At 44.4% G+C, this 24,277-nt stretch overlaps 1 protein-coding gene across 6 annotated transcripts in view; it reads right to left on the reverse strand.

Annotated features, from left to right (window-relative positions):
- Positions 1 to 1,287: 1,287 nt before the first annotated feature.
- The window catches only part of TSEN2 (tRNA splicing endonuclease subunit 2), a 40,374-nt gene continuing 17,384 nt past the window's right edge, over positions 1,288 to 24,277 (reverse strand). For 2 of the 6 annotated variants that reach the window (XR_011527340.1, XR_011527339.1), the window contains exons 5-13: positions 22,925 to 23,450; positions 21,995 to 22,072; positions 15,763 to 15,813; positions 13,030 to 13,168; positions 11,675 to 11,763; positions 9,975 to 10,011; positions 9,313 to 9,424; positions 8,091 to 8,180; positions 5,459 to 7,094 (exon numbers count right to left, since the gene is read on the reverse strand). Coding sequence is in view for 4 of the 6 variants with exons in the window: in XM_008525648.2 (XP_008523870.1) it covers positions 7,035 to 7,094; positions 8,091 to 8,180; positions 9,313 to 9,424; positions 9,975 to 10,011; positions 13,030 to 13,168; positions 15,763 to 15,813; positions 21,995 to 22,072; positions 22,925 to 23,450 (1,093 nt within the window). In the remaining 2 variants the exon portion in view is untranslated. Of the gene's footprint in view, positions 7,095 to 8,090; positions 8,181 to 9,312; positions 9,425 to 9,974; positions 10,012 to 11,674; positions 11,764 to 13,029; positions 13,169 to 15,762; positions 15,814 to 21,994; positions 22,073 to 22,924; positions 23,451 to 24,277 lie in introns of all 6 variants that reach the window. The other 4 variants (XM_008525648.2, XM_008525649.2, XM_070576486.1 and 1 more) reach the window with 2 other exon arrangements.

Genomic DNA, 24,277 nt, shown 5'->3' on the forward strand with positions numbered 1-24,277 from the left:
AAGTTTCCTTTATTCTACCAGCTAAATGCTAACTGTCGGAGGAGGAGACTCGTCACCGGCACCCATTCTGCTCCCCAGACAGTCTCGGAGTTCTCCCCAAAGGCACTTCTCATCTCAGTGTCTAGCACTGCCTGGGCACACACCTGGTCTCCATCAATACTCACGGAATGGGCTCATTGTCACCACAGGGTCAGAGCTTGCCTCAGTGTGACCGATTTGAAAGATTAAAATGACCCATTCAAAAGTATGTTTGCAAAGCCTCTACAGCTTGCATGCATTACTCTTATAACCAGGCAAACCCAATAGATATTATTAAAAAAAAACACCCCACAACGGCTGGATCTAGCTCCCTTTGTCCCACACGTGCTTACCACAGGATTCTGCCCCATCTCCAGAGCTCACTTCATTACTTTACTTCCAACTCTTTCTACCACCTCCTTCTCTTCCACTGTTACCTACCAGGGCATAAAACAGGCTTCTCACTTCCTAGAGAAAATAATTATGGCAATGCTTACACTTTGGTTTATCTGAAAGGGAAGAACGAATACCTACAATGTGCCAGACCCTTTCATATGTCATCTCACTTAGTCCGTGAACAAACTCAGGCGGCAGTAATTATGCCCACTTCGCAGGTAAGGGAACCAAGGCTCAGAGTGATTCGGCAGTGTTCCCAGGGTCACCACTATTTTCCTGGTGTAGACTTGGAATTTGGACCCAGGTTTTTCTGATTCCACTTTCTACTCTGTCAGGACGTGCCATTTAAAAATTAGGAAGAAGAATATCTACCTTTCAAACACTGTTTCTGAAAAGGTAAAAAATTTTAAATGCTAGAACATGTTCACTTAAATGATAGTGAATTGCTTTCAAATCAAAACTACCTCAGTTTAACAATTTCACAGATGTGCTTTCTCATATCATGTATTCTTAAGGGAAGCATCCCTATATTTTACAAAATAGTAAACAGATTTTAAAAATGTTCAGCCTACATAAAAAAAGCAAAGATTTAGGATAAATTGATGGGTTTATGTATCTCTAAATTTTAGAAATGGGTCTCAGTTACAGTTTTAAGGAATTTAACACACAGGGGACAATTATTTGAGTCTGTAATTCAATTTTTAAAAGTTCACTTCAGTTGGTAAAAACACACTTGGAAGGCGGGTGGTGGGGAGACAGTTCATTTCTTTTTAACCCAAGTACTTCCCCACAAGGGGAAAACTAAGTTAAGAGCCACAGTCAAGTAAATGGAAACTTTTTAAGAGAAAATGAAAATGCTTTAACAATGTAAAATAAGACAAGATAAAAACTTTATTAAGTAACAATGAATTTTCAGATTTGTATACTATGCTCAAAAGCATAAGGAAACCTAACCAGCTCCAGCCTGGTAAACCTGCCTAAAACCACGTCCCCTTCACATCGATTTAACCCCTGCCAAGTGTTCCGTATGAGCTAATGACTTTATAGAGGTCACTCTTTATGAGAACCTACGACAGTAAAGGCACAGGCGTCGCCACTGCCCCTTAAACTTTGGGGATGAGATCAGAAAACGTCAGCCTCTAAAACGGAAGCTAAGAGAATCAACACGCAAGGACTGACTCCACAGTAACCGCTGTCGTCATGGCGTCAGCTGTGGCTCTTAGGACACCGGGATTCCCCGCCCCCAAACGAACCATCACAGCTGCAAATTACTGAGGGGGTCTCAGGGGCCAGGCACTGTGCTAAGCACCGTGTAAGGATCAACCAGCCCACCCAATCCTCCAGCAGCTCGCTGAGGTCGAGAACATTATCAGTGATTCACTTATTTTGATTGCAGTGACACTCATAGCACGTAAACCTATTTTAAAGTGGACAATTCCGTGGCAGTTAGCACATTCATAATGTTGTGCAACCACCACCTCTCTAGTTCCAGAACATTTCATCACCCCAAAAGGAAGCTCTGGACCCACTAACTGGTGGCTCCCATTCTTTCCTCCCCCTGCCCTGGTAACCACCAATCTGCGTTCTCTATGGATTTACCTATTTTAGGTATATAACTCGAATCATGTGACCTTCTGCAACTGGCTTCTTTCACTTGGCATGTTTTCAAGGTTTATCCGTGTTGTAGCATGTGTCAGTACTTTCTTTCTTTTTGTGGCTGAATAATATTCTACTGTGTGTATGTTGATAACATTAACTACGTTTAACAGATGAGGAAACAGAGGTCAGGATTGCACAATCAGTAACTGGATGAGCTGGGATGCAAACCTGGGTGTGACTTCAAACCCAGCACGTACCCATCTTGCTCTCCACCTAAGAACAATCAGAGACCAAGGGACTGCTGAAGCCTGATGCTGAAACCAGTCTCATAGTTAAAAATCCTGAAAACTGCAAGCTACTGACTCTGACCCGAGGACGGGGTGCCTTAAAGGCAGAGCAGGCTTGCAGTTGCAGCACCATTTACTGGCGCCCCTGCTCCCTGGGCTGGTCCGGCACCTTCCAAGGGTGACCACCCAAGTCTACCTGCAGGTTCTTCAGAAGGCAGGATGACAGTAATCCGGCTCGCTCCATTGACAGAACAGCCCCTCCGGCATGTAGAAGGCCCTCAACAAACATCCCCTTACCTCTCTCCACTTTCTGTGCACAAAGCATGCCTGCATTTATCAGATGGGCCTAACTTCCACAGGCACATTTTAGTTCTCAACCCAGATTTAGCTCAGAATATAAATAAATCCACTGTCTTCTTGGACTCTTGCCAGTTTGGTGGGTTTGAGTCACTCCTTCTGGAAGGGAGGAGAAACTCTGCTATGTGTCAGGTGCTTTCTGAGTTCTCCCCCTTTATCCACATAACCACACAATGAGGTAAATATTATCATTGGCTCCATTTTAGAGATAAGATGATTGAGGCTCACAAAGGGCAAGTGAAATCATCCAGGGTCACATAATCACCGAGAGGGAGAGCTGAGATTTGAACGGTTCCTTTCTAGAAGGCTCCTTCCACTACCTAGCCTTCAATAAAATTCTCTGGGGAACCTAATTAAAAGCTAAGAACCATGCATTGTACCAAGGTTCTTAACCTTGGATCCAGATGGTCTTCACAGAATTTGTGAACTTCCTGACACTGTATGCAAAATCACATGCACAAGCATGTTCCTGGTGACAGGAGCCTCAAGCTGTACCCCAACCTTGAGGTGGGGGACCACTGCCCAGCCGTACCAGCAAATACCCAGCCCTGCCATGGGCGGCCTTTCTCTCTAACCTCTACCCAGACAAGGCCTAACAGGCTGTATTTCTGACTTCACGTGATTTTCTAGGCTGGTGTCACTTCAGCTGTGGTGATCTTGTAAAGTTACTGAGGGCTCAGGTTAAGTCCTCTGCTTGCACATCCTGGCAGTGGCGTATGGCAGCCACATCTCTGAGCCTCAAACCTTCCTCCTCTGGAATGCCTCATGACCTGAACTCAGAAAGCTGTTGTAGGATAAGAACAACGGCCCCATCTCAACTCCCACTATCTGACTATTTGCTATAACGATTTGCAAAAAACATTACCCTATATTGGCCATCCAAATAGAAAACAACCAACACGGAAGAGCCTGCAGCAAAATCATTCAAGTTGAGCGTGTGAACTGGACCGAGCACATGGCACACGCTGCTCTTAGCAGACAGCCCGATGCTTATGCTGTTTAGACATGTGGTGTGTTATCACCTCATTTTTCCCACTTTAAGCGAAAATGTCTCCTACAGAAGTGGAAAAGCCTGTGAAGAAAGTAGGTGAGTTTTAGAGCCTAGGAAATTTCCTATGTTAGACAAAAAGAGAAGTGATAATGTATTGAGAAAGGTGATTACATAAAAGATATAATCCTGGCCAGGCATGTGTCCCCAGTTTCTTGTGTTTTTTTGCATTGGGTGACAAAATATAACTTGGGAATAGTGTCAATTCCGCAAGCTTTCACAGTGTTCTTGAGCATGGTGTGCTGCTTTTATAAAACTAGTTAAATTCTTGTATGGAGGATGCATGGCCAGTCAGTGTGATGCCACTGGGCACATGCTGGCACAATGGGAGGATGTGAACGCTTGGGGAGAGCGGGAAAAGTGATGGACTAGAGAGAGGATCTGGGGAAGGATTTCAGTTTTAAAGCAAGTCTGGAGGGCTCAAGAGATTTAAGAACCACGTAAGCCTGATGCTCTGAAGGGTGTGGGTGAAGGAATTTCCGTTCTCTGTGAGGCTGCAGCATCTCCTCCAGTGACCTGTACAAACTCCCAAAGGTGGTTTTATCGCAAAGCAAATTTCCAATCTTGATGAATGTGAGCTTTTTTTTGAAAACGAATGCCATCTTGTACATTTATTTCAGAAGGCAAGAAAAAACTGCTAGGATATAATACTTCCAAAAATAAGCTAATACTGCTCTTAGCTGGAAATTATGAGGGTGACTGATGTAAACCAAAACCTTTGCTTGTGTGGCATTCCAGAACCCCCAAAGACGGCCCTTGGGTAATGCTGAAGAGCGCACGGCCTGCTACATGGTGTTCAAACCGTATACATGAAGAAGGAAAGTCTTTCACACAAGGCTTCTTTGACTAAAGATGCTGCTTTTGGACATTCTTCCAGAGCTTTCAGTTAAAAGTAATATCTGCATGGTCTTTTGGCTTTTCTACATCTTTACTGTAGTCTTCATACCAAGGAGTCACCACAACCCTCAAGGCACATTAGCTGATGGGAAAGCACTTTACGTGGGGCGCTGATGGAATGAAGGACTTTGAGGATTCACAGAACAGTTTTTACCATAAAGGCATTTGATGCACTGATCAGGCTTGGAAAGAAGTGTCACCACAAATGATGAACGAAATAGGGAAGAAATGGCTCCTGAAATTTTTTGCTGACTTACAAGGTTTTGAGAAAGTGATGATTCAAGACAAAGTCTTTTACTTTGCTAAGGAGCCTGGAGTGAGCAAAGAGGACAGTGAAAATTCTGAAGCACTATTAGCATCACTAATGAAGAGCGAAGAACTTACACTGAGAAGCTCCTTCAAACTGATGGTCGTTATCGGTCTGAGGCAGGGGAGGAAGAGGAGCTCCGTTATTCGAACGTCAAATCTTAAAAGTGTAGAGCGTGCAGACATGCTTTTGTTGCGAGAACAGGATCACGACATTAACAGAAGCACTGTGTGAAAACACACATCTCTAAGCAGAATCTAGGTTGACAGAAGCTCTAAGATCACACATCAAGGGAATGCAAACAGATGCCCATTTTGGCTTTTTTCATCTCGCAGCTTCCAAAGATGGTTTAGCCATCCAGTTCCGGAGCCTTGAGTGCTGAGGAAAAGTCTGTCCGCCTTCGATTTGGACACTGGATGGATCTCTGACGTTTGTCTCCCTCACACCTTCACTGGCCCTCTCCTGCTCATCTTCCCCCACCCTGTGTCCTCTGTCCGTCTCCCTCTTCTTGCCTCCAAATGCAGCCCCTCAGGCAACTCTTCACCGACATCAAGCCAATTAAAAAAGGCTTTATTTATTGCGTCTTATTAAATGTTCGTTGCATTTATTATGCATCTTCATACATTATTTCACCACATATTTTTATAACAAGTTCACTGACGCAAGATGCAATTTTTATCTAAAGTGGTACAATATTGTTGTGTACTGTACACAAACATGCCCAGCACTGAGCTCATTGAGAAATAAATAATTAGGTAATTGGTTTTTTTTTTAAAGATTTTATTTTTCCTTTTTCTCCCAAAGCACCCTGGTACATAGTTGTGTATTTTTAGTTGTGGGTCCTTCTAGTTGTGGCATGTGGGACGCTGCCTCAGCATGGCTTGATGAGCGGTGCCATGTCTGCGCCCAGGATTTGAACTGGTGAAACCCTGGGCCGCCGAAGCAGAGTGCATGAATTTAACCAGTCGGCCACAGGACTGGCCCCGGTAATTCATGTTTTAAATACTTTCTATGATACAGAAATCCTTTGTTGGTATTAAATGGATTTTAAAGTATTTGAGTAATTGGTTAAGTTCTTGGACAAGCTGAGACATGTTATTATTTTTCCATTTAAAATAATGGAACATAGGGTCCTGCAATCCCCAACTCTGCTCTCCGGCTCTCTTTTAGGAACACACGGGATATGGATAACGAGATGCATGTGCACCAAAGTGCCCTGGAAACTGCAGCGTGCCGCATAAACATAAATTATCATTTTCAGGTAAAATCAGAGAGTAAGAGAATTTCCTTGTTGCTGGAAGAGTCCACTTAGGACTCATTTAGTCCAAGCTCCTCAATGAGTGGATGAGGACACAGAGGCCCAGAGATGAGAAGCTCAGGGTCAGTCAGTCAGTGACAGATTCCACGATGGATTCCGGCTCAGGGCTCTTTTTTCTCCCCAGGGTAATTGTATCTTCTTTTTTTTTTCCAGTTTCAGATATTTATTAATCAGTGTAAACCCCAACACAACACACCAACATGATTTCATGCATTTAGAGGGGGAATATTTCCTGGTTAAGTGGAAAATTGTGCGGATGGCTTCTGGAAGACCTTCATTCTAAGTAGCTTTATAGTGAAACATTTCATTTAGAAGTCTAAAAGAAGTCTACCTTCTTTCTTCAGTTTGCTGTAATCTACATTCACTGAGAAGAGCTTGTATTGATCACTGGGACCCGGTTTGTTCCAGGGTTCTGGGTTATTCTTTCTGTCCCAACTGACATCTGGATTGAACACTGCCGGGCACAAGACACAGAGTGGTGCTCCAGCACCTCTGGCTCCAAGAAAGATAAAGAGGGGGATCAAGCTCGGATGTTTCTTGGCCGGAGTGAGGATCGGGCGGATTGCAGCAGAGGCCTCGAATCCGAAGGACAGAAAAACAAACCTGCAAACCTCGGGGCTCCTTAGTCACTGCTGGTAATTATATCTTTTAAAACACTAACGGTTTTCTGGTGCAGGGGGCACTAGGCCCTTTAAAACTTTTAAATTATTGGGCAATTACAATATAAGGACTCTTTACCTCGCCCTAAACTTGGTTTATCGCAGGAGACTCACTAAGAATTTGTTGGTGAAATGTGAGGTTGACTTGCTAAAGTTCGTCTTGGTCACTCCTCTCTCGTGAAGAAACCCAACGGCTTAGAATCACCTCCTGTAACCGATCAAAACAAAAAGGCGACTGAGCATCATAAACAGAAATGAAAGAACGGGCCAAGCATAGGATACTGCAGCTACATTTCACAAAGAGCTGTTTATATGACGATGCCTGCTCCCATCCCTTGTAACTGAACATTTGGAGAAAATGTGAATATAGCAAAACACACCTTACATGCAAATAGTATCAACCCTAATCACACAAAGACTGTAAAAGCTAAATTGCCTCAGCTGTGGGATTCTACTTGCACATTTCATGATTAGGAAGGCCAGTAAGAAACCTAGTATTTAACCCCAGAACCAGGTCTAAGATGGCACTGGTATATCTAGGTCATCACTGAGAAGGAGAAGAGGATCAGGACCAGCATTTGATGAAAAGCTAACCTGGTGGGGATGAGCAGGACAAACTGGGAGACGAGGCTCTGGGGCCCTGGAGACTGACCATCAGATGGGTGGTGTGAACAGGAGGAAGGGTGAGATGTTAGGGATGAAGAGAAACAAGGACGTGCTGGCTGCAGGGGAGGAGTCAAAGATGGGGGAGGTGGAAACATTAATAAACACTGAGTGACTGGACCAGGAATTTGGCAGCCCTGGCAGAGAAAAATCCGCCAGGAAGATTGGAGGATGCTCTGCTCAAAGCAGAACCCCAGAAGCCAGACGAGAAGTTCAGGGAGAGAGTGAGTCACAGTGACCCTTCGAGTCTCTGGGAATGAGACCCAGGGGAGGTCCCGGCCTGGCGAGGAGGTCCCCGGCTGTTTGCGAGAGCAGTTTCAGCTGTGTGGTGGGGACAGAAATCAGACGATATCGCAGGCATAGGAGCAACAGGAATTAAGGGGGAGTGACAGTGGGTTCAGTGGGGGAAGAGCCCGAGAGGGCCTTCTGTACCAAGGCAAGGTGATTTTCATTTCTTCTCTTGGGACCACGTGTCCCAGAGGATTCAGTACGATGGACAGCATGCTTAGGATGACGTGAATTTGTCTCCGAGTTCACCCACCTGAACTTTAATTCTTTTCATACATTCTGGTGACTCCATTTCTTTGTCAGTCATGGTAGAGGGTTTAATCAAATAGCACAGCATAAGTTCCTATTGAGAAACAAAAACAATCTCCATATCCCACAAAACAACACAAATTTGGGTGTGTCAGCAGGAGATGCAGGCAGCTTCACTCCCTCTCGCTGAGGCTCCCGGAAACATCACCGAGTGCAAACTCACAAGGCATGTCAGTTCCCTCCTGGGATCCTAACTGGGCTTGCCTTCTAGATTAAGGAGCTGCCATTTATCAGTGCTGATGTGGCAAGAGAAGGCAAATAAAGTAGATATACTGATTATAAACATAGCATTCAAAATATTAAATATAGGACACAAGTCCCATAAAATGGGCATAAAAACACTATAAACAGTATAGATTCCCTGTTTCTACAGGACAAAGCTACTTTTTAGAGGCTAAAGCCTAAGCAACTTAACTTGCACTCAAGACAGTTGTCATCTGGCCCCTGCTGGGCCCTCGGGCCTCCTCCCACCAGATCTCCAGCAGCAGGGGGACAGTGTTGGGGGGGACCCACAATTTGTTTCCAGTTAGCAAATTACTAAATAACAGAGAACACACAAAGCATTCAGTCCTACTAGTCCTGGTATAAGATGAAATTTCCCTCCTATCTTGATGGCAGCAGGAGACAGTGGAACACAAGCCAGGAAGTCAGATGGCTCTGGGTTTGAATCTCAGCTCTGCTTATGAGCTGCGTGATCCTGGGTGTGTCACTCAACATCTCTGATCCTTTGATTCCTCGCCCTCAGGAGGAAGATAATAACAGGGTGGTACAAAAGCATGTGGAGTGTTTAGCAATAAATACGAATCCCCTTCCTCTCTCAAGAGATGTCTAACTTTGAAGAGAAATGTGCCAATGTTTTGACTCCCTCATGAATGTGTATGAGTGAATTCTAAGCACATGCTGGCTGTGCTTCCAGCTGCACCCCTGGGCAGGAAGGCAATGCCCACCCCCATCAGTCACCACAGCAGCACAATTCCTGGGGCTTAGCACCAGTTGGTGGTGGGAGCCGACATGAAGGGAGGACAGCTTCTAGCCCAATCTTCCAGAACTTCACTGGAAGGAACACTTTGAAATTCCTACAAAGGACTTTTCTGATTCTACTACATTTAAGAAAGAAAAAATCCAATCATTTCAGCAACACTTGAATGCCAAAGATGATGTGTTACCTTGGACACGTTAACCGAAACTCTGCTCAAGGCAGCCAGTGACTTCCAACTGAAAGGTCTGCGGAGAGGGCCCTCGAAATGGTCGTCAACCAACTCAACAATGACAGAGTAACTGGAAAACACATGAAGGGCGTTTTAAAAATAAAAAGCATGAAGTCATGAATCAAAGCACGAAAGCATGGTTAAAAAGAATACTGTCTGTCTTACCAAGAACAAAGATACAGAAAATAAAACATATATCATCTGATCCTAAACTTCCCTAGACTTCCACTGAGAAAATATTAATGAAAAACTCACACTTTATGTTACAAATTTTCAGGCTGATTTCAACATTTACAGGAAAGGACCAGAAATATTTCTCCCAACATGAAAGCTGTGAATTCACTCAACTGTTTAGATATTAACACTCAATAACATTAAGATGAACAATTACTACATAGATTAACTCAATGTTTAGTATTAAAACACACATTATGATAACCTACTTATCATTTTATAAGTAGTATAACAACATTGGTATATAAGGCACAGACATATCGGATCTATCCCCATCAGGCTAGAGGAGCATGACTCTGTTTCTATGGCACTGAAAATTAAAGTTGAGGCCAGAAATTTCCTTGTGTCCCTTTAAGCCATTAACTTATTTAACAATCACTCCAAACCTTGCGTGGTAAAATGGAGGGCCTTTTCGATACAGCACTGCAAAGAAGAAAAAGAAAGAAAGAAAATTTATCATCACTCAAAACCAAAAGCTCACTTTATTATTTAAGTTTTTTCTTCTCCAAAGTGACAAACACCCAATTATCTCTCTGTGGGTAATCTGCAATATGCCCTGTGGTCTATTTTTAAAGCCCAAACTGTTTTCCCTGGAACAAAATGCAATTAGTAAAGCAAATCTGTTGCCAAGACCCTAACACCTTCATCCCACCCCAAGCCCACAAATGAGCCCCCAAGTCAAGTACAGAGATTCTCGTCTTGCCTCTTGTCTTCAACTCTCCAGATCAGAGTGTGAAATTATATCAAGAGTGTGAAGTTTGCATAATGTGGATCAACATTTTCTTATTCATTTCAAATCAATGTAATTCAAAGTGTCTGAGGAAAGGTGGCTGGGCAGCACCTTAGGTGTTGGTGCTAGAGATAAGACTCACGCCTATTTTTAAGAAATTCCACGTCTAGTTGGGGAAAAGAGTCACATGGCCATCAGGCCATCTTAGATCAGTCTACCCAACTATTGGGGACCAAAGGAGGTGGGGTCAATTCAATCTGTGGAGGTCAAGAGCTGCGGCCCAGTGAAGGAGCCTGGGGCCAGGGACTCTGCCACGTGCACTCTGAAAGTGACAGGGAGCCCTTCAGAGGCACACAGTCTGTGGCAGGGAGGGGCTAGCTGTTCACAAACCCATTCCTCTCTCCCCAGCATGTGGCTAGACTATGTCTCTGTCTCCCAAGCAGCCAGGCACGATGTATGTTATGTGGCACTTCCAGGCTGGCCCACAAAACTCTCTCATGTACCAAGCCTGTGCTCCTTCCTTTTTGAAGGTGACCTTGGAAGCCGTGTGTTGGAAGACTGTGCAGCCACAGGGAAGAAGCCTGGGCTCCTAAAGGACCTTTGGGAGTTGGTCTGCTGCCACTCAGACACTGGCTTTGGATTTAACTTTTATTGTTAAGCCCCTGAGATTTGGGGTTTATATGTAACTACAGCTATAGGAATTACCTTAACTAATACACGATTAAATCTGGAAGCTCTTGGCTGTCCCCTGCGCAAAAATCAGTGCAGAAAAGCTTTGTTTCCTTTGAGGAACTGGCGGAATTTTCCTTTTTGGCCTCATCAGTCCTGTAGCTACTCACACTTCCCTTTGGCTCAGGAAGCTCAGAACCAAGTTTGCGCATGAGGTTAGTATCAGTGCAGGACCCCATGGATGATACAGTAACCCCCCACCTAGTCTACATTTTCTTCGCTGCTAGCCTACAGCTTCCATGGTCAGGTTTCCTTTTTATATTTCCTATTTAAACTGTATTTAAAGTATTTGGCAAGACAGCTCAAATTCACTCTTTAAGGGCACAAATTTGAGTAAATATCCAAACATACAATTCTTAACTTTTTGAGATATGCTGTAGTGGAAGGAAACCATGTATTGGAATGAAATTGAATTCAGGAGTTTTGTTTCCTGCCCAATCTCTTCCACTCTTAGCTGTGTGAATTTAAGCGAGTTATTTACTTCGCTGAGCCTCAGTTTCCAAAATTACAAAATAAAGACATGAGGGGAAATTAAGATCTCTCTTCATACTATCTCCACGGGACTTACTTAATATGCCCAAAACACGAATCCAAATATCTAGGCATTATCCCTGATTCTTCTCTTACCCAAACATCCCACATCCATTCTGTCTGCAGGGCTGGTTGGGCTCAGCCTCCCCTACTAGCCACTCTGCTTCCATTGTTGCCCCTGCAGTCTATTAGTAAGAGAGCAGACAGAGGGTCCTGTTAAATTAAGTCATTAAATTTAAGTCACTCCTTTGCTCAAAATCTCCCAAGACTTCCAAACACCAGAATAACATTCAAAGTCTTTGCCAGGCCCTACATAACCTGCCCCAGCCTAATTCTCAGACATCACCTCATGCCACTGTACTCCTGGGATGTCTAAGTTCTAGACACACTGTCTATGCTGTTCCTGAGACTTGTTGAGTGTGTTCCTGCCTCAGGGCCTTTGCACTTGCTGTCCACTTTGTGCCTTACATGTTCTTGCCCAGATTCTCAAGTGACCCATTCCCTCACTGTGGTCACATTGTTTTGTTTGTTTGGTTTCTTTTCGGGTCACATCTTTTCAGAGTCCTTTCCTAACCATCCTAACTTCCTTTACTCTCCTTTATTTTTCTTAGTACTTAATTGTCCCTTACATTACATTACACATTTATCTGTGTGCCTGTTTGTCTCCCCCACCAGAATGTAAGTAGCTCCATCATCTTGTTCACCTCTGTACTCTTGGCACTAACAAGACCCGGCCCACAGGAGACCCTCAGTAAATATCTGTTGCGTGAAGCACTCGCCTGGTGCAGATGCCTTACATAAAGTAAAGATCCGGGGAGGCAGCACTGTGTAGAAGTTTCTAAGAGCCTGGGCTCCAGAATTCAAAGCCTGGCTCTATAGGTTACTGGCTCTGGAAACTATTGGGGTAAATGACCCATTCTCTCAAAACTGCAGTCTCCCTATGAGAAAAAACGAGTCGAGTAGGACGTCCGTCGCACAGCACTGCTGTCAGGGTTAAGTGAGACAAGAAATGTAAAACTCTCCGCAGTACGCTTGGCACACAGTAAGTGCTCAGTAAATGGCAGCTGTGCTTACTATTACCATTATATGATTACTCTCATTTGCTAGATGAGGCAATTGAGGCCCAGAGGATAAGGCACAGCCGCATATCATACGACCACACGGCTAACGAGAGGCGGGCGTGGGCGCTGGGGAACTCTTTTCTAAGGTTGCAGAGCGGACGAGAGAAACACCTGATGGAGGCGGCAGGCTGCTGCTCCCCAGCTTTTCTCTAGACTCACTTTTCACTCTTTCTGGACACACCCACCACCCCAATCCACATATTCTTATCTAAGTCAGAAGGAGGACATCTCAGAAAAAATCAGAAATGGCACACAGAACCAGTTCCATTTTCACCCTAGGATCTGACATAAAGCCTGGTTCTCACACCTACCAAACCAAGAATCACTTACACAAATCTGTCCCGTACTTAAGTCCCACTTTGGGCACCCAGCCCTTGCTTCGGAAGTGATGGTACGCCATGTACGTAGTCCTGAATGTGGGCTGAATTACGGTGAAAACTTTCCAGAGTTTCACAATCGTTAAAGGTTCCTAAAGTGATTGAAAAAGAGAGAAAAAAGGCAGTATTATGTATGTACTGACTCATCACTCAGCCAGTGAATCACCATCCACACTCGGCATGGAGCTGAAGCAGTGAACACAGCACACATGGATGTGACTAGAAGACCTGGACTGCTCTGTCCGAGGCGGCAGCCATCGGCCACCTGCCCCAGCTGAGCAGTGCTGCAGGTGGAAACACACACGGAACCTCAGAGACTTAGCGTGAACGAGGGAATGTAAACTAGCTCAGTAATTTTGGATATACTGGGTTAAATAAACTACGTAAATAATATAAATTAATCTCCCCTTCTTTTTTTAAAAACTTTTTAACGTGGCTACCAGAAGATTTAAAATTATACACGTGGCTTCCATCTGAGGCTCATGTTTCCATGGACAGTGCTGCTTCAGAGGACTTGGAAAGGCTTCCCTGAGAAGCGACAGCGAGACGAGGAGGAAGCAGCCAAGCGCGAGGAGGAGGTGGAGGGCACCTGGGCGGCGGGGGCTGCGGGAGCACACCCCAGCGCAGGAAGGGGCGAGGGCGGCGCTCAGGGCAGCAAGCCCGCCGGCCGCAGCACAGCAGGTCCCACACAGGCCACGGACCCTAATGAGCAGCTTCTGTATGTCAAGCCGTGGTCAGAAACGCCATAAATAATTTTGTAGAAGCTTAAAAAAAAAGCTCTATTTAGTGTTTGAAACTAGAGAATTTATCTCAGGGCATAAATTAATTATCCAATTGCTTAAAAGAGGATTTTGTTTCCAAGGTAGGACTTGAGGAGACTGAGAATGATTCTGCTCACAGAACATTCTGATGTATCAATACAAAAAATACAACAAAAAAATAAATTTGGAAAGTTTTCCACTTCATTTCAATGCTTAGTAAAATGGTCAATTCCTCAGCTGGTTTAGGGTTCACTCAAGGAGATTTGCTCAGTTTGTCTAAGATTTTAATACCATAAATACGAGCTAGAGCTGTTTCATTTGTGTTTTCTTCTTTTTGCAGTTGCTCCTAAGGTGGAAGCTCCACACGTGTGTTGCCTTCCAACCCCACTGTGAGGAAACGCTCAGGCCCTCCTCCAACAGCAAGCCTTGCAGAGACCGACCTTCCCACACGGACTGCCCACCACACTTCAGAGGCAGAGAACTCCGGTAGCAGCTAGAATGTTCTGACCAATTCCAGCTAAAGCCCAAAACAGGAGGCGGGTGGGGGGGATGGGCCTAGAATGGCCACCATGTGGGAAGATGAGTCACCCACCAGCCAGACACCTGTTTCCAAACCACTGGAATACTAGTGAAAAAGATCTATATAATTAGAATTTGATGAACGATAAAGGCATGTACTCCCAAGAACAGAATTAAATATCCTTTCTCTGTTCTATTCATTTATGAATTACCCTGAACAGGTATTATATTCACATGATCCAAAATTCAAAAAGCATAGTGGCTGGCCTCACGGCCGAGTGGTTAAGTTCGCGCCCTCTGCTTCGGTGGCCCAGGGTTTTGCTGGTTCGGATCCTGGGCGTGGACGTGGCACCGCTCCTCAGGCCATGCAGTGGTGGCATCCCACATAGCACAACCAGTGATACTCACAACTAAAGTATACAACTATGTACTGGGGGACTTTGGGGAGAAGAAGAAGGAAAAAGAGAGAGAGAAAAAAAAGCACAAAAGTGTCCAGTGACGCCTCCCCTCCCACTTGTGTGCCCAACCCCCACTTCCTCTACTAGGAGGCAAACAATGTAGCAACTTGCTGTGGGACCATCTTTCTTCTAAGGGCAGCAGGCTAGAGTGCAAAACCACAGGGTTTGCAGCTACCCTGGCATAGGCTCAAATACTAATTCTAACCAAGCAGCTGTGTGACCGTGGGTGAGTTACTTATTTCCTCTGGGCCTCAGTCACCTTATCTGTAAAATTCTTCCCAGGCAGAGGTAAGGATTAGAAGTATTGCATGCAGAGTGTCTAACACACAGGCCCCACCCAGGCTGGTACTAAACACTGGTAGTTTTCATTTTTTATTTTATTTATTTATTTTTTAAAAGACTGGTACCTCAGCTAACATCTGTTGCTAATCTTTTTTGCTTTTTCTTTTTCTTTCTTCTTCTCCCCAAAGCCCCTGAGAACATAGCTGTATATTCTAGTTGTAGGTCCTTCTGGCTCTGCTATGTCGCATGCCACCTCAGCACAGCTTGACGAGCAGTGCTAGGTCCGCGCCCAGGATCTGAACCAGTGAAGCCCTGGGCTGCTGAAGTGGAGTGCACAAACTTAACCACTCGGCCACGGGGCCAGCCCCGGTGGTTTTTATTTTTGTTGTTAATTTTCAGTACTGTTCTGACACAGATTTCCTGATCATCATATAAGATAGTGCTCTTCTCTCGTCTCTGGGAATGAAATTCAATCTAAAAGGGTTAAAGCTGGCTTTTGCATGAGTAGGACCAATTCAGAACCCAAAGCCTAAACTTCGAGAAAACATTCCAATTTTATTCAGTGAAAGTAGACACATTTGTATTAAAGCAACATGGAAATTATTACAATCTGCTTTTAACATCAGGAAAATTTTAAGTGGACTGGATCCAAACAAAACACCTTACCTTGTCATAGTAAATACTTAGACATCCCAGAGCGTAGACGAGGAAGAAGGCCTGAAAACAGAAAATGCTCTTTAAATTGTTTCACGTTCCTGAGAAATTAGTTTCCAGCTTGATTTCTCTTTGCCTTAAACACAAATTAATGTCCTTAAATCACCAAAATGGTCAAATATTTTTACCATAAACGGTGCATTCAAATTTCAAGGATTAAAAAAAACTAAGGAAATATGAATGTCACAAACTGGCTTAGAATCAGTAAAAAACAAAACATTTGTATGAATTTTCCACGTATTTTTTTCCTTAAAAAACTACAGCTAAACTGAAAAATGATGTAAATAGCTATAACAATAGAAACCTTTGCTCATTGGCTTTTCCTAATAAAATTAAATAACAATATTAAACTAAGAAAAAAATTTTCAGAAAGAAATATATAGGAATTTGTGCAAAGTTGGCTGCGTAGATTTGGCTTCTGTAACAAAATATGAGTTTCTCAGTCACCCTTGCTGTAAAGCGATTTCTTGGTAAGATTCTCGCTCTCATCTCTGTGGCCCGGGTTCGTTTCCCAGTCAGGGAACCACACCACCCGTCTGTCGGCTGTCATACTGTGGTGGCTGCGTGTTGCTGAAAGCTAAGCCACTGGTATTTCAAATAGCAGCAGGGTCACCCATGGTGGACAGGTTTCAGCAGAGCTTCCAGACTATGATAGACAAGGAAGAAGGACCTGGCCACCCACTTCCGAAAAAAGTGGCCGTGGAAACCCTAAGAATAGCAGCGGAGCGCTGTCTGACGTGACGCCGGAAGGTGAGAGGATGGCGGGGCAGGGTTCTGCTCTGCTGCACACAGGGTTGCTAGGAGTCGACGGCACTAACAACAAAACCTCTCTTTCCATTAACTTCATTACACACTAACATGTTTTACTCACATGGGGAAGCAGGAGGAACGGCAAAGAAAGTCGGCCCTAGCTGAGTAAAATCACACTTACATGGAAATAAAAATCACTTTTTGATAAAAGTAAGATGCTGTCAGATACCGGTGCCACCAAACAGGCCCTGCTGTTGGCTCCACACATAGAGGGAGGTCAGGATCCAGGTTTACACCTGGACAGACGCAGCTGAGACTGGCACATAGGAGGGAGTAACTAAATGGTGGTATTAGTAAAACTGGCTTACTTTCTTTTGAAATAAGAGGATGGAAGATTAGATTCATAACCAAATGTCAAATACTCCGCTGCCCCTGCCACCAGGCACAGACGAGGTGGGGCCCTTTCGTGTTAGTATGGCCACAGAAACACAGGTGCCTCCCTGAGCCCTCATGCTTCCTTCACCAGCATGCTGGCGAACAATACTTACTCAGCTTGTTTCCTCACTGCCCAGTACACAGGAACAAATGACAGGAGGACCTGAGAGAGCACAGGCTATGCAGGAGCATGGGTTTCAAGCAGCAACAAGGTCCTGCTAAGGAAACACCTCTGTGATCCCTGAGGCATCGCCTGCATCCACCCCACTGTTGTTCTCTCCTGGCCATCTGATGACTTCTTTTTACAGCTGCAGTTCTCAAAGTGTGGTCTGGGGATCATGGGCTCCTCGAGACCACTCCACGGGGTCTCAAGGTCAAAACTATTTCATGATATTAAGGCATTATTTGCCTTGTTTATGCTCATTCTCTCCAGAGGCTCATTCTCTCCAACAGACTGATACGGAAGCAGATGTGAGAATCCTGCCGACTTCTCTAAAGCCAGACCTTAAAGTGATTTGCAAAAATAAAAAATGCCATTCTCACTGGATTTGCTTTGAAAGAATATAGTTATTTTTCCAAAAAAAATTATTTATGTTAACATATAATGGGTTTATTATCATTATTTTAAACCACATAAAAATGCTCCTTGGGGTCCTCAATAATTTTTAAGAGAGTAAAGAGGTTTCAGAACAACCACTTTAGTTTTACCCAGATCCAAACCGGAGTGTTTCTGAAGACGCAGGGATCATCTGCTGGTCCCGCCCCCCTCTCCTGAGGCCTCTCTGCTCTCAGCCCTTGGAAGTCCACTCTCCCCCGCAGCCAGAGCCATCTTCTCAGCAAGCGAAGATCATGAGGCTCCCAGGACTAAAACCCCAAAGGGCTTCGCTGGCCTTTTGTTTCCCACCGCCTCCAGCCCCTGCATGATCTCACCACCACTCTTTCTAGCCATGTTGGCTTCACTTCTGCGCCCTGAACACACTAAGCTCGCTCCTGCCTTCGCCTCTGCAATTGCTATTCCTGCATCTGGCATGTTCCACCCCGGACTCAAAGGTCACTTCTCAGAGAGGTCTTCCCTGATCACTCAGTTTAAGCAACCACCGCCCCCCACCCCCCACCCCGCCATAGCCTTCTTCAGAGCACTTACTTTTGTCTGAAAATATCTTTCATATATGTCTCTCCAACCAGAACGTAAACTCGGTGAGAACAGAAACTCTGCCTGCTGTTTCCTTGGCCTAGAAGGGGGTCTAACACATGGTGGATGCTCAGCGCTTGTGTTGAAAGAATACAGAAATAGGTCTCTGGATCCTGCCCTTGGTTTAGGGCCAAACTGCCAGAGCCACCTGGAGCAGGCCTCTGCAGGCCAGCCCTTTCAGCTCCTTTCTCCTCTGTGTGGACACTATGAGCTACCTCTCCTTTCAGCCACGGGTGGCAGCCTTCCCAGGTGTCCTACAATCTTATTTTGACCTTTTCTCTCCCCATGGCCCACTGCTTATTAACACAGAATACCACTGTTCTTCAGGTGGACAGAGACGGTGGCCAAAAGCTGCAGTGGAAAGACAAAGTTGTGTCTTCAAACAGCCGCGTCCTGCTTTCCCTTTCTTTTCCTCACAATTTTCACTTCTTGGTTCAGAATGGTGTAGAGGAAGCATGAACTCTGAGATATGACAGACTGGGCTGAAATCTTCGTTAATAGCTATGGCCTTGGAAGTTATCACTTAAACTCTCCTACCTCATTATAAGATGGAGATGATAATGCCTTCTTAGTTAAAAGATTTAACGAGCGATGCAAAGCACCTAACTGCTCAGTTCATTTGAGTTCCCTTCCCTTCCTAAAAGCCATTTGGATATTGTAGCCAGGGAAAGTTCGATCCAATCCTTGCCTAGCAAGAGATTCCCTCCTGGTATCTGTTAGGATTTGAGTTCCTCAGAAACTGACCAGTGTCTTTGTATTCTCAGCAAATACACATTTCTCTAAGAACTGATGAAACCAATGCCTCGTTTTTATTTGCCTAAAATGGTGGTGGCTTCTATGACTCCATGTAAACTCCTATTAGGTACTTATTACAGATGGAGAGGATCTTAATTCCACTGAGTTGGTTTTATCTATAATTAAACCATCAGTAGACTGGGGAGGTCTTGGTCCCTTGAGATCTCACAGTTGTTTTTACTTGGATATACTAATAAGATGGAAGGAGAAGTTTAATGATGGTTTTTAATGTCCTATCGCTAGATCTAGTTACGGCCCCAGGCATTATAATGGAAAACCAGTAACAATAACAGGTCTCTGAGAGCAGATCTTCAAGCCAGCTGTGGTATTATCATTCTCAACCCCCAAAAGAACTGCCATGAATCAGCACAGCGGGGCTGACGGGCATTTATGGAAACACATTCAACCGCACAATGGATGCGCCAACCACGGGTGATTCATTCAAAGGAAATCTGCCAAAACAGAACTGAGAAGCAGAGCTAAGTTTAACTGTGTGGTCCTTGAAAACTTCAGCAACACATCTCCGGAATGCTCTCAGGAACCAAGTAGCTTCCAAGAACACAGAGCAACCTCATCTCCTATCTTTCTCCTTCCATCTCCTGCCTTTCTTCAGGGAGTGTTTGGAAAGAGGAAGCAGACAGCAGCATCTTTTTTTGTCAGTAAAAAGCATCAACCAGATCAGTGGGGGTGAACGCCCAGTTTCTGACACTCAATTCTCTCTCTCCGCCTACTGCTGCCATCTCTCAGAGCTGACAGGCTGGCAGGCTCCTACCGGCCTCAGGCCTCCCGCCCACCATCACATCGATGTCATCTTTGGTCACTGCCACCCCCCTACTTAACCTCCTGCGGTGCCCCAGTGTCACCAGGATCAGGTCAGACTCCTACTTGCAGATCTGCCCTTCTTGATCTAGCCCTTCTGTGCTGTCACCTTCAGGACTGAGCTGCATGAAAGAGCCCATGCCGCCCCCTGTGTCCACGTGGCAAGCCCCTATTTATCCTTTAGCATCTGCAGGCATCACTGATTCAGCAAAGTCTTTCCAACTTCTCTCTCCCTTTGGACCCCACCAGTTTCTGTGCAAATCCCACAGCTCGTACACACCCATTTAACAAATAATTATTAAGCACCTAACAGCTGTCAGGCATTGGGACCAGCGATACGAGAGGAGCAACACTGGCACAATCTGGACAGCACACTGAACTGTGATTACTTCTGGGCTGTCTTTAGGACCAGAGCCAGATTCTGTTCATTTCTCTATTGTTAGTACTTAGTCCGGTGCCTGGCACATAGTAAGTACCCAGTGAATATTTTTTTTGTGATGGTAAAGGAAGGAGTTCCAATTAGCTACTAAATATCTTTTACTAGTAACTTAATAATCATAGTGACAAGAATAGCAGGCACTAACACTTACTGAGCATTTGCCACATACAGGCACTGTGCTGAACCCATTACATGCATTGTTTAATTTCCAGAACATCTTATGAACAAGGTGTTATATAACTCTCATTTTACAGAGAAGAAACCTGAGGCTCTGAGAGGTCAAGCGCCCAGAGAATGGGCGTCCACAGTGCTCCCAGGAGAACCTCCTGTGATGACGGGAACATTCTACACGTGCGCTGCCCGACAGGAGCCACTGCCACACGCGGCTGCTGAGTGTCTGAAATGTAGCTGGCACAAATGAGAAGCAGAATTTTGAATTTTGTTCAGTTTTAATTAGTTTAAATTATGGTCACACGTGGTTAGTGGCTACTGTATTTGACAGCACACTAAGCTATCTCATTTGTAAAATGAGGAGATAAAGTAAATAATCCTAAACATCCTTTCTAGCTCTGAAGGTCTGTTCTTTGTACCACTGGCCTCACCACAAGGAAGGAAGCCAGAGCAGGAGGTGAAGGGAATATGGAGACACGATTTCTTCTCTGTGGACATCTATAAAATTACCTGTGTGGATGCATTCAACAAGCACTTCTTGAGACCTAGACACACACCAAGAACTGTGCTAGACACTGCAGGAGCTATCGATGACGGGCAGGAGTGCTCCTGGAGGGGAGGCACGCTCAAGGGCACGAGACCGAGGAAGGGTGCTACCTTCAAGGGCAGGAAGGACATTTCTGCGCACAGCACAAACATAAGCAAAAAAGGAGGGACTGAACATCACATGACCAGAGACAGAGGAACTCCAAATCAGAGGGAAAATATGATGCAGTTTCTAGAAAGCCACTTTTAGCCAACTTTCGAGAATGCAGCTATTGCATTAAATAAAGGAAATTCGTATTAGTAATTCCGCAGAAGGAAATACCTAGAATCCATTTACGTAATTAACAGTCGTTACACAACTTGAATCATGCATCATAGCTTATTAAAAGCTGGTGAAACTCTATGAATATACTAAAAACCAGTGAACTGTAAATTTTTTTCTTTTGATGATGAAGATTGTCCCTGAGCTAACATCTGTGCCAATCTTCCTCTATTTTGTATGTGGGACACTGCCACAGCATGGCTTGATGAGTGGTGTGTAGGTCTGTGCCCAGGATCTGAACTGGCAAACCCCAGGCCACGGAAGTGGAGTGCACGAACTTAACCACAACATCACTGGGCCAGCCCCTGAACTATAAATTTTAAATGGGTGAACAGTATGGCATGTGCACTATATCTCAATAAAGCTGTATTTTTTTAAAAAGCTGGTGAAAATTAGTAACAATATTTGGCCAATCTGAAATCTTGATGTGAAAAGGAGTGCTTAAACAAAACCCTTGGAACCTCTGTGGAAGGACGGAGGGAGGGCCCACCAAAATGCACATCTCAGAACTGATGACAGGAAGGCTGAGGGCTGGAACTCAGGCTTCCCACTCTGGAAGCTGCCTGTGGTGATTTCACCACTGAATTGCAATATTCGATTGCTGAATACTCAGTTACTGAATTACATACAGAACTGCATTCTGAGTCAGACTTATCTATACCAGATTGCCCAGGCCAAGACCAACGGCTGAAAGGATGACATGCTGGAAACATACCTCTTCTAGGCTGAGCTGCAAATACTCAAAGATCCTATACGGATTTCTTCTGCATATTAGCCTCTTTTTTTGCACCAACTGAAGAGAAAGAAATAAAATATATACACAACACTATAGGTTATGGACAGGTGATTGCACTTTTAAAACAAACATTTTTTTGATAAATTTCCCATTTCTTGGATTAATACCATTAAAAAGAATTTTTTGTTACTTCTGTGGAAAAAGAAGTTTCAGTTTTTCTACTATTAACAGTTTGATTTCTTTCCTTTCTTTCTTCCCCCGTGAATTCTTCCCGTGTTGTGATCATTTTGTTGGTTGATTTTATGTGCAGCTTTTCACCTGACTGTACCTCACACGCACGTGCCCAGGTTCTTCTTAGACTTCCCAAACCTCATTCTAAAGGCTGGTAATATTTCTTTGAATGGGTGTCTCACACGCTGCTTAACCATTGGGTTGTTCCTCATTTTTAGCTCTTACAGATCATTCTAGGCTAACTGTCTCCGACAACTTGCCCCTTAAAAAAGTGGCTCTTAATCTGCTTCCAATGCTTCTCCTGTGATGGCTGACGTCACTCGTGAGACCCTCCCCCACGGCCATTCTCAAGACTGTGCAATGACCACTGCATTTCTTTCTCCCAAACCAGGGAGAGAATATTATTGGACCTGCTTTAATTTATAGATTTTTAAAAAGTTAAGTTATTCACAAACTTGAGGTTTTAGTTGAAACAGCTCTCATGACTACTGAGCCACCAGGGCTGGGACCCAGAGCCTGCTATGGGAGCGTCTGCAGTGTGGTGCCCCGCGCCACCTCTCACGTACCCGGGTGCTTAATAGGGTCTGCTACCAGTTCCGAGTAAGAGACTGTTGGCCATCATCTGCTATGGGCCAGAAACAGACGGCTGCGGAGGAAGATTTATCCTCTTCCACTTACTTGCTCATTTGGGGCATCCTCCCTCTCGCTCTCATCACACACGACTTCCTCCACGAGCACGTACTCGTGATCAGGTCCTTTCCCTCTGTCACAGATGAGTCCCCCGTGTTGGCTGCTGTCGTCACGCTGAGTGCCACACAGGGGGAGGGGAACATCCTGTTTGCTGCAGTGGACTTGGGGCAGAGGTGCAGGGCCTGTTACCACGTGTTCATCTGAGCTGCGGACAGCCAGTGGGTCACGCCCAGAGCTCTCCTGCAGGCAGTGTGATTGCGAGCTGGGATCCTCCATATCAGTCGACTTTCCCGGGTCTCCATTTATCACAGAAACCTTCTCTCCAGCTGCTGTGCCTTCCACTTTGGAAACCATTTTAGAGTTCAGCTCATCCTGCAGTGGAACCTCTTCCTTCCTTTTTATACAAGGATGCTCAAGCGGTTTTGTGTAATCCTCGAGGATTCTATGCACTGTACTCTCGTCCTGCCCTTGTCTTTGCATGAGCTTTGTGGCCCATTCTATACTATGCTGATACCTGCAAAACAGAAATACTGTTAGTAACAACACTTGAATTTCGATATTTAAAAGTCAACAACAGAGCATGTAAAAAGATGGGAAGGTACTATGCTAAAATTTTTACAGCAGTTTTTCTTAATAGTTGGCCATAGGTAAACGTTTTATTTCTACTTTTCTGCATTTTCTAAGTGTTCTGCAATAAACATGAATTACTTTGTTTTTATTATAGAGCTTCATTTAATTTGCTTAATTTGAAAAAACAAAAAAGACCCCAGTTTAACAACGTATGAAAACTTACGTAATTTAAAATTGGTGGACTAAGTGATATAGGTAGATATAGAGAGAAAATGGCCATCCTTTGTCAGGATTTGTTTTGGACTATTTTTAATTTTGTATTATATCAATTTTTGGTTTTCAGATATATATCCTAGTCAATATAAGGAGCCTTTGTTTAGTATTGGAAAGCAAAACGAGAATTTCAGCGAATACTTTTCACAGCACCTACTAAGCTCTCCACTACATATGGAAAGAAGTAATTATGCTTCTATACACATGGCCAGGCATTCTAATAGAAATGGCCCTTTTTTTCATAACAATTTTCAGAGTTTATTTTAATGAGAAAATACATGCTTAGTTTCTAAAACTTGAAGGCAATCCTTTTATGACTTGGGAAGTCATAAAGTTGTAGGCAAGACAATGGGGCTCTGCCTAATGATGCTCCAGGATGCCTTTGTGTGATGTCTCAAGACCGCATGCTGGAAGTCCAATCAGCGCACGGCTAAAGACACTGTGAAACTCGAGCGCTTTTTGCCTCTTACCAACAGCAATTAGTCTGAAAAGCACCTA

Source organism: Equus przewalskii, chromosome 15 (genome assembly GCF_037783145.1).
Source record: "Equus przewalskii isolate Varuska chromosome 15, EquPr2, whole genome shotgun sequence".
Taxonomy (NCBI): Eukaryota; Metazoa; Chordata; class Mammalia; order Perissodactyla; family Equidae; genus Equus; species Equus przewalskii.